This window comes from Choristoneura fumiferana, chromosome 21 (genome assembly GCF_025370935.1).
Source record: "Choristoneura fumiferana chromosome 21, NRCan_CFum_1, whole genome shotgun sequence".
In the NCBI taxonomy this organism is placed as follows: domain Eukaryota; kingdom Metazoa; phylum Arthropoda; class Insecta; order Lepidoptera; family Tortricidae; genus Choristoneura; species Choristoneura fumiferana.
In genome coordinates this window covers 9,576,488-9,586,649 of record NC_133492.1, presented here as the reverse complement: position 1 = coordinate 9,586,649, position 10,162 = coordinate 9,576,488, and the positions used below count along the sequence as shown (strand labels likewise).

Here is a 10,162-nt window from a genome sequence, read left to right as displayed (position 1 = left end):
TTTTCATGTGTTTTTATGTACAATAAAGAGTTTTACAATACAATACAACACAATACAATTAACAGTTGATACTCAAATAGACTTTAAAAATTCTTTGACAAATATAAAGCTATATACACTATACCAGGTTAACATAAAGTACTTTTTACCCATATCGAAAATACAAACTGAGACATGGATGCACAGAACAACCAGAAAAAGAGACAAACAGGAATCGAACCCAGGTCCTCAGCAATCCGTGCTGCGTGCTATAACCCCTACCTACACCACCGCTGGACAAGAATCTAGACACGAATTTTTCCTATGCATACATATCTCAGGTTGCTTATTTCTACTACGCTACTTATGCAGCAGCACTAGCGACATCTATGTTTCACTCTCATCGAGAGACGTCACACTCTTTCGGAACCAACCGCTCACCCAGACAAGAGATGTCGTTACTAAGCAATCAAATTATGATTGGTTTTTTTGGAGTCTTTTTGTATTTTTTAACTCCAAATTTGTTACTTTTACGGGTATCCCGTGAAACCATATCGAAAATACAAACTGAGACATGGATGCACAGAACAACCAGAAAAAGAGACCAGCGCTGGGAACGAACCCAGGTCCTCAGCAATCCGCGGATTGCTGAGGACCTGGAGTTGAAATAAAAAATACAAAAAGACTCCAAAAAAACAATCTTACTTTTTACCCCCTTTTTACCTCTCATTATCCATTTTACCTACATTTTAAAAACAAAATACCTACTTATTCAGATTTTTCTTTGTTCACTCTAGGCAATATCCTTTAATATTCACAATTAAAAACCTTCTGTATGACCAATTCTTACTGTACTGTGTGCTCTAATATTCGCAAAGAAGACTCTTTTCTAGCCAGAAATTACAAATATGAGAGCCTCTTTGAAAACAATTAAGCACAGTTGAAAGAGGGATCCATTTCTTGTAGGCGTAATTACTTCGCTGTAGTAATTATTGTAATTGCTATCGGTGATATATTAAACAAACCGTTAAGGGGAGAGCATTCACTGTTGCTCAGAAAGTATTGCATCGTTTAAAGCTTTATATTTATTTGCACTGTACGAGGCCTAAAAATGCTAATATGCCGTTTTTCAAATAAGTTACACCAGTAGCACCAATATTTCCAGGCCCATATTACTCAGGGACGTTTAAAAAACCTACTCTTTTCTCCTGGAGCTGATAACTCATCCGTTATAATATAAATGTTAGTTATTTATTTATCAATGACAAATTACAACATTTAAGTAGACACCAATGTACTATGTGAGATTCCGTGGACAGCGATGATTGCTTCGAGAGTATATCCTCGTTTGCCTCGTATCATAGTATAAAACAAAAATATTTTTAACTACTTATAAACAATGTTTCATATTTTTTATCGCGGACGTATCAATGCTTCATGTTGATGCTCCAGATTCATTAAATAATGAAATTACACGTACTCAGCGCTGTTACTCAATGCACAATATGTTGATAATTAAGGTGAAATATACCGTCATGAATGTATGCCTGGAAATTGGAGCGCCAATATGTTGACTTGCTCTTAACAAATGTCTACAAAATAATGTATAATACCCACTTAATGTCGCTCCCTCTCAGCTTTACGAAGGAGCATTTGAAGCGTTTCAAGAGACATTCTTAAATTACTCGTGTAAGGCTTCGCTTCGGTTTAAAAATAAGCAGAATAATGAAAATTCTTAACGAATTTACAAAGGAGAAATTGGCTCCACTGAAGCCTTTTCTCCCGTACGGCGTTTTAGAGTCGTGGGAGGATCTCGACCCGCGTCTCTACCACGCCGTGCACATTTACTGGCTCAAGTTTTACGGGTTATGGTACAATACGGTATCGAAGTGCAGCTTTCGGTTCTGGACTCAAATAGTATACGGGTTCCTAGTGCTGTGGCTAGTCTGTTTCCTTCCCGGTATCGGTGAAGTCGTCTATTTGCTGAGACGACGGGACAACATCGGCGAAATCGCTGAAGGGTACAACAGACTATAAACATAATATTGAACAAAATTGTCGACATATTTATTCCAACAATATGTTATTTGATACACATTACATGACACACATGATTTGAGACTAGGTACGTGACTTAATTTGAAATGTCTTTGCAGATTGTACTTGTTTTTAAGTGAGATGTATACGTACATTAAGTTATCTGCTCTCTGGTTGAAGAAAAATGAAATAATAGATCTCCTTGAATATCTACATCGGGAAGAGTTCAAGCCATCTGAGCCGGAACACAGAGAGATTTTGCGGAAAAGTATTAAAACAGCTCGCATGGTGATGACTTATTATTCTTCAATATGCGTCGGGGCTGTGTCTGGTACAGTATCTTCTTTACGGTATTTAGCTTTTATCCTATCTGTGCTTGACTTTGCGATTTAGCTTATCTTACTGTTGCTTATGACTTATTTTATTACTTTATTTTATTATTCATATAATTATTATCATTTATTAATTTATTATGTATATAAGTTTCTTAATATTTGTTATATGTTTTATAGTATTTCACTTATATTCATTGAAGATTCATTACCTAAGCTAACATTGCAACAGTTGTAACGACTTGACAGTTGAATAATCCTTAAATAACTCATAAGCGATGTATAACGCTGCCTATGTAATATTTATTTCATCTCAAACTTGAAGTCAGTGGCCATAATATGCCATTGATTAAGTCCTCGACAAACGTTGAATATCCATATTTCGATGTTTACAAATCGCCTGCCTACGGAATAATTTACATTCACCACGTAAGCCTGTAAAAATACGCAAACAAAATGTTCAATTCTTGATAGTGATTTTATTTTTTCCACTTTTGTTCTTTTTGTATCCTTAATGTTTTCGCTTTACAGATTTATTACAAGCCAGCGACTTGCATTATTGACGGAGTAATGGATACTATACTATCTGCTTTCATCGCCTCAGCTAGTAAGATAAAGTCCTTTATAACATATGAACATGAGCACATCCATATAGCGAAAAGGGAAAGGACCCCTTAAGAGCCTCACTCTCACGTCGAGCATGCGGAGAGTCCCAAGGGAGACCCGCCACGTCCCGGCAAATGTGCATTTTAACAAAGGAAATCCTTTTGTTAATAACAAGAAACTCGTTTTTATCCATGTGTTAAGTTTATGGACATGTATCCACTAACATTATGGAAGTAACTACCCGAGGACAAAAGAATATATTTACACTGCCGTACTTTATGACTCCAGAAAATATTAAGATATACTTTTCCCTCTATTTTCTATTTTCAGTTGGTCAAATTGAAATTTTAGCATTTACTCTCAGAAATTTCAACCTGGTAGCCGAACGCCGACGCAAAAGATTTGCACGTTTGGGGGATATTAAATCTGACCAATCCACACGTTATTATGTACGATCCGTATTCAAGGACATCATTAAGCATCATAATAGCATTATAAGGTAAATATCTAACCTGATGCTTGAAGCAGAAATTACCAAGGAACACCATTTATACTGATGGCTTTACCGGTACATAGTCTTGTACTTTTAAATGCGGCATTATTTAATGCCCCTGTCACTGAATTTAAGACGATATTACGTTCGTTTTTTAAGCACAAAACTAGGAATAAGTCTTTCAAGGAGATCTCTGTTAATATATCAAAAGTACTGTGTGGCATCCTACGTGGCATACGTTTGTTTAGGTTAGCAGACAAATAGCGTAAAAATTATAGTTCACAAAAATATGACATCACGACAATACTTTGTAGAATAGGTACCTACCCAGTCACGTCAGTTATATCTCTTACTTACAAAATAAGACTTTTAGGGGCTGTTTCACCATTCATTGATTAGTGTTAACTGACAGTTAAATGTGATGCCGTCTCCGTCTATTCGAACAAAACAAATAGAGACAGCGTCACATTTAACCGTCAATTAACACTAATCAATGGATGGTGAAACAGCCCCTTAGTATGATAATACGATTAATTTAACTACAATGTGAAGTCTGAAGTCTACTAATATTAGTCACTCTAGAGGGTATTTTGTGCGTCTATAAATTAAAAAATCAATACATTTTATATGAAAAATGTTCATAAATGTGCATAATTTTGTGCGTTTTAAAGTTGTGTTATTTCAATAAAAAAACTTTGTATTTGGCTCACAAAAGTGCTAAAATAAAAAGGTCGTGTAGGTGCCTTCACTTTTTAAATATTACGAGTATTCACGCTTCGTATTTGAACCTTTCACGCGTAAGAATTACGATATTATGCTCACATACTTTACTCACCAACCACATTTTACCGTCAGATGCGGGCTCGGGGGCCCAAGGGCACTGTTACTCTCACCTGCGCGATATTTTTTTGATTTCAGATACGTGTCACTGATCGAGAGCGCATTCAGTCTGGCCTCCGCTTTGCAATTAATGCTGAGCGTTATGGTTCTCTGTTTGGTTGGGATTCAATTCCTTTCGGTAAACAGTTTTATTTGTACTTTTGTTTCTGGTTTTCGTACAATTCCGAACGGGTTTGGTGCGAATGAGTAGAGCTCAATAATTAAAAAAATGAAAAATGGATGAAAGTGGAACTGAACGTTTTTAAACAACATTGTTGCCATGTTCTAGTATTTTATTTCAAAATGTGGAAGTTACACAAAAAGAGAGGTCCTTGTTTCATTTCTACATTTTATTATTAAACTTTGAGACAGTTTTATGCAGTCACTCTTTAAGATACATACTGGACTTCTTTAAACCTCCCGTACAACGTGTAAATGTGCGACAAATCATGTACAGTCAGCTTCAAAGTTGCTTTGCGCTTTTACAAACACTCCGAAAACACGCTCAGTACCCACAAGTGCTTTAAAATAACATTTGTAACAAGCAACATAGAATATTTACGCGGCTGTAAAGCGACATAGTAGTATTTTATTCTTAAATTTGTGATATGCTTTTTTTATGAGTTATAGGATAGGTATGATATTACCACTCGTTACAGAGAATAAAAATAAAACTTTATTCGTGAATAGATCGAAAAACCAATGAGCCACCCTATACAAATCGCATGGATGGCGATTTATCTGACCTGCATGCTTATCGAAGTCTTCATCATCTGCTGGTTCGGAGACGAACTCATATGGAAGGTAAATCGGTTATTTTGTATCAATATTGTAATCAATACAACACCAGTACAAAAACAAACAATATTATTAACCCTGTAATACGCTTTAATATTTCGCTTTCGCCATACTACTGTGGGCGTCCACAGAGAAACGTGACTCTCCTACAAAAGTCACCGTGGAAATGCCTTATACTGCCTACATACATATCTCTTCCACTGCACCGTGGCCGTTAAATCGTGCTACATGCGAGACATAAAGGCCCCTAGCATGTAGATGTAGCCGACCAATAGATTCCTTCACAACCACATGTTCAATTTCAGTTATGCGACTTTAAACATAAAAAGGCTATCAATCAACCTTATTGATTTTTTATATTAGAACTATCAAAAAAATGGTAAAGCACTTATGTACTGGGTTTACATTCTGTCGATCGAACCATTAGATTTCTGGTCCTTCGTAGAACGTGCTCATAATAATTCTCATAATACATATATTTCCTGTTAAGCAACGGTATGTTATTATAACTTTTCTATGTAAGTATACCTTCCAAAGTATTTAGTTCACGCTTTATAGATGATTCGATAGTACTATCAACAATCATAGACTAGTCAGTAAAAAAATAATTTCGGATTAATTCTTACAGTCTCGATTTCTTTTTGTAAACAATATTTTGATGGTTTTAGACACCCTTATAAAAATGTTGGCTTACCCCTCCAGAAGAATTATGTAATAGGGGAGGAAATAAACTTCACGGGTTTGCTCGAAAACAAAAAACCCTACAGTAGGGATTAGTGTACACTTTCAATTATTAAGAGAACTTTCTCCAGTTTTCTATAAGAGTTTCCAGTCATAAAATAAATATTAGCGTATTCGTTTTCTTAATAATAAAAAAACCTCTTCTTTTTTAGGGGTGATTTCTTAAAACCAGCTTTTATTAATAATAAGTAGTCTTGGGATAAAAAGTCTCCTGTGTAGAAATTATTTTTCTAAAGATATAATTTTATGAGTCAATGGCATTTAAAAAAAAGTTTTTAATTATTTTTGAGGGAAAACAAGGAATTCTTACTTAAAATAATATATTCTAAAAATTTCAAAACTTTCTCCGCTGTAGGTTTTATTGTGAAAATTCCATTCAACTGAAAATTCCCAGCCTCGGCTATCAGGTAAATAAGACAAGTGATCTGTCAATTTTCAAACAAACTCCTATCAAGCGAATTATGTCGCTAAAACCGTAGTTTTAAGTGGACAGATACGTCTTATCGACCTTATTATTTTATATGACATGCAAACGATAATCAACTTTAGAGTGGTAGATCACATATTTGGCTGATGGTAGGTATATGAGAAAATGTATGTGATTTCAGAGCAAGGAGCTTAGTCAAGCAGCATTTGACGCCCCCTGGCCTACCACGGACCCCAAGACGGCCATGTTTATTATAATCTTCATGGAGCGATGCAAGCGCCCCCTGCAGGTCACGGCGGGCAAGATATTTACTTTATCACTCAACACTTACACTAATGTAAGCATTTTATTTGTCTAAATACAACAATGGCGCATAAAACCTTTGTGCAAAGTTTTTTTGAGTAACAGCCGCTTTGTTCTTTTCTTTGTTAGCAAATATTCAGAGAATTTACATTTCCGAAGCTCTTTCGTTGTTTTTTATTTAAAATTTGTATTGCGGTTAGTGGTGACGATCAACTAATAGTGACAAAGAAGAGTTAACAAATATACATAACATTATATCTTGGGCAATACAGATGCTGTGATGCTTTTTAGTCTAAGATCCGGCTGCAAAATTGGTTGGTATGCAACCGCTAGCAACTTCTATTTGCGGTTTTTCCTACATAGGCAGAAGTAGTTTATCAAGTAAAAAAATGCTCTAAATTCATAAATATAAATGTTCAATACATATATGTCATGAACGTGCCTATTACCTTCTAACACCACTTTTGAAATTCTCTACTTACGTACTTATATTTCTATGAAGTGCAATTGAGTGCGGTATAGTTTATTTGAATAACGGGTGGATTATTTCTTTCCAAAAGCCAATTTTATAAGTGTGTAGGTTCATAAACAAAATTTTGATTAAAATACTCAATTCTCTGTCTTGCAGCCGGATCTCGTGCTATTCCATCTTTTAAACTATATATGAATAATTCTAATTTCATATTTAACTATATCTAATTTCCTGCGTTTGTTCTCTTTATCTTAAGTGGAAGCGTATTTTTGAAAAATTTAAACATTCTCTTTGTGCAATGTATCCTTGAATCGTACGCTAGTGGAAGAAATGCACCTAAAAAGTCTTAATTACTCAAGAGATACTCTTCCTTCAAACTTTTTGTTTCGTTCACCAGTTCTTGCTGTTTAATGCTCATTTAACGTGTTTGTTTCTAATGATTTCAGCTCATCAATTGGGCGTACAAAGCTTTTGCAGTGATGCGAAAAATGAAGAAATGAGCTACTAAAGCAAGAGCACATCATCACATGTTCTAAACTTGCAAGATTTTTAAATTAGTGTAGCCTTTTCGTTTCGCATATTAAAACTAGCACAAAAATTAAAAAAATGGATAAGTAGCATTGACACGAAACATTAGACTTCGCAAACTAGTCAGAAATAAAAGCCCGCAGAATATTTAAGGCGTCCATTATGGCAGAGCTTAATAGGAATAATTGACGGCAGCGGGTCAAATTAATGCGAATCAAACATGCAACTATTGTCACTTTTGGCTCCTAAAGTTCGCTTTCAGCGCACCTTTATTCCTCTACTTTGTCTACAGAAATCTTAATGTGTATTTACTTACTCTCCATAAATAAAATTAGATTGGCATTGGCATCAACAATTGTATTAAGTTATTTCTGTAACATCTCAATTTTCAAGTTCATGTTCAAAGGCGTAAGTAGACGAAGACATTCAAAAATATTTTTATTATCCGACATACCTCAAATCCTTTGATATTTCGGTAAACAAAAGAAACGTGAATTGATTACATTCCTATGCAAATTGACGACGCTGCCCGCGTGGGGATGACGTAGGTCGAAGCACCCAATAAATTTCATCAGCCGGTTTTATAGGAAATTCCTTCTGTTTCAACGAAACGCCGCTGTAAAAGCAAAAACAATCAATTTGAGAAATGCTAATTTGGAGGCCATCTATTGGACGTAATCAAATTGATGGGACTCTACGTGACTCGGCGTAAATGCAGAACGAGCGTCGCGAAATGGTGGAGCGTCACGTGTGTGGACTCGACGTTTCTATTCCCTTTTTGAGGCACATTAGGTACATTACTTTCTGCGGCTGATCTCTACACACGGTTCGTTGTTTTCTACAGCAAAAGGAATATGGTTGGAGAGTAAGATACATCTTACATGTACTTTGATGTTCCCACATTGACGGCTGGAACGATAAACCGCATGTGGTTACTTTAACGTTCTCGCATAGTATTTACAGGTAGGTGAACTAACTAAAATAATAACTATAACATTAAATAGTAAATCACGTCGAGCAATATCTTTTTTCATACATGCTAATGAATCAAAATTAAGTACAGTCGAGGTTAAAGATATATTTACACTTTAATACTACCTTGTCGCTGTCACTCATGTTTGAACTTTTGGGTCATATTATTGTCAGAAGGCATACAGTAACAAGGTATTAAAGGTAAAGTATAAACATATCTTATACTCTTTAAATTGGTTTTCGTAATGAAAAATCATAATTCGTTACATCGAGACGAAAAAAAGATAAAACCAAAACTACTTAATTCCCGTGCATGTACAGCAAATATAGTCAACGCCGAAGACCGAGAGAACAGAGTATAACGCCCAAGTTCGTGATAACTTTCTCGGTACAATGCACTGCGTAGCGAGACGTCTAAACGTCTCAAGTCATGCTAAATTACAATTGGGATATACCGACTCTGACAGAAGACGCTCGTCAAAGTTAGCCCACACAACTTTGCCCTAATGAATGAAGACTTTCCAAACTAATTTGCCCCACCGCCGCAATGACAGCGTGTTTTAAAATTAATTATGACTTGTCGGGTATGAATACGAGAAGTTTTGGTACACAGGCTCTTCTGGATAGGTTTACCTTTAGCTAATTATAACGTTTATGTGACCACTTAACTTAAGTACTCGTACTCAGGCAATTACAGAATTTTATATCTCATTTAATAATTTATTCAAAAGTTATTAATTCACTCAGTTTCAGGCTTCTATAAGCTTTTTAAAGCGATAAGTAAGCATAAAGCTCAATAGTGCCCTCTTAATCATGATAATTTATTAAATTGTGCTTTATTTTGGTGCCTACCTTTATTATGTTTACCTTGCGAAATTATTAAGATACAAAATTGGGTTTGAATACGAAGGAAATAGGAGAACATTTGATATAATTGTATTGTTTTTGATGATTAATCTAACGTAAAACTTCTACAAAGTCGATAATACAAACTGAAATATAGATGCACAGAAAAACCAGAAAAATAAGGCCAGCGCTGGGAATCGAACCCAGGTCCTCACTGGCTGGCTCGGTTGTCAGCACTGGTCTTATTTTTCTGGTTTTACTGTGCATCTATATTTCAGTTTGTACTTTCGATATGGGTTTACGGGAGGACCTTAAAAGTAACAAAAAATCGGAATTGAAATAAAAATACAAAAAGATTCCAAAAAACCCATCTTAATCCTGCAAAGTAATTGAAAATAATAATCTTCTGCCAGTGGTGCTTGCTATAACATGGTTATCCAGTCTAAGCCGAAAACCGGCATAAACCATCCACAATCCACGTGAGATCTCGCTGTAATTGTAATCCCGAGGCGCGCTTATACCTACCGTAGTTATGGAACTCGAATCACATAAGTTCACATAAGTTCACTCTAATGAATGAGAAGTTCACGATTGTCACTCAGTGATAGTACTCTCGGCGACTAATGAAATAATTCCGGGGCTATCAAGACTAACACCTGGATTGCAATAAAGTGTATTCCAGTATTAACTTGACCTACTTTTATGGTGAATGGTGCTTTTAAAGTAATGGAGAACCGGAAATTTTATTT

General features: G+C 35.5%; 1 protein-coding gene across 1 annotated transcript; it reads left to right on the top strand.

The window, feature by feature from the left end:
• Positions 1 to 1,680: 1,680 nt before the first annotated feature.
• Positions 1,681 to 7,928, top strand: LOC141439484 (odorant receptor 2a-like). Its single transcript, XM_074103761.1, has 9 exons — positions 1,681 to 2,000; positions 2,136 to 2,347; positions 2,674 to 2,777; positions 2,880 to 2,955; positions 3,285 to 3,453; positions 4,366 to 4,465; positions 5,017 to 5,130; positions 6,474 to 6,629; positions 7,514 to 7,928. The coding sequence occupies exons 1-9, from the start codon at positions 1,705 to 1,707 to the stop codon at positions 7,565 to 7,567; spliced, it is 1,281 nt and encodes a 426-aa protein (XP_073959862.1). The 5' UTR covers positions 1,681 to 1,704; the 3' UTR covers positions 7,568 to 7,928.
• Positions 7,929 to 10,162: the final 2,234 nt, after the last annotated feature.

Excerpts from the sequence above, each read along its gene's own strand:
- LOC141439484 (XM_074103761.1), top strand. The coding sequence starts at position 1,705 with ATGAAAATTCTTAACGAATTTACAAAGGAGAAATTGGCTCCACTGAAG. Across the intron at positions 2,956-3,284 it reads TGCTTTCATCGCCTCAGCTA|TTGGTCAAATTGAAATTTTA; the intron begins GTAAGATAAAGT and ends TTCTATTTTCAG. Across the intron at positions 3,454-4,365 it reads CATCATAATAGCATTATAAG|ATACGTGTCACTGATCGAGA; the intron begins GTAAATATCTAA and ends TTTTGATTTCAG.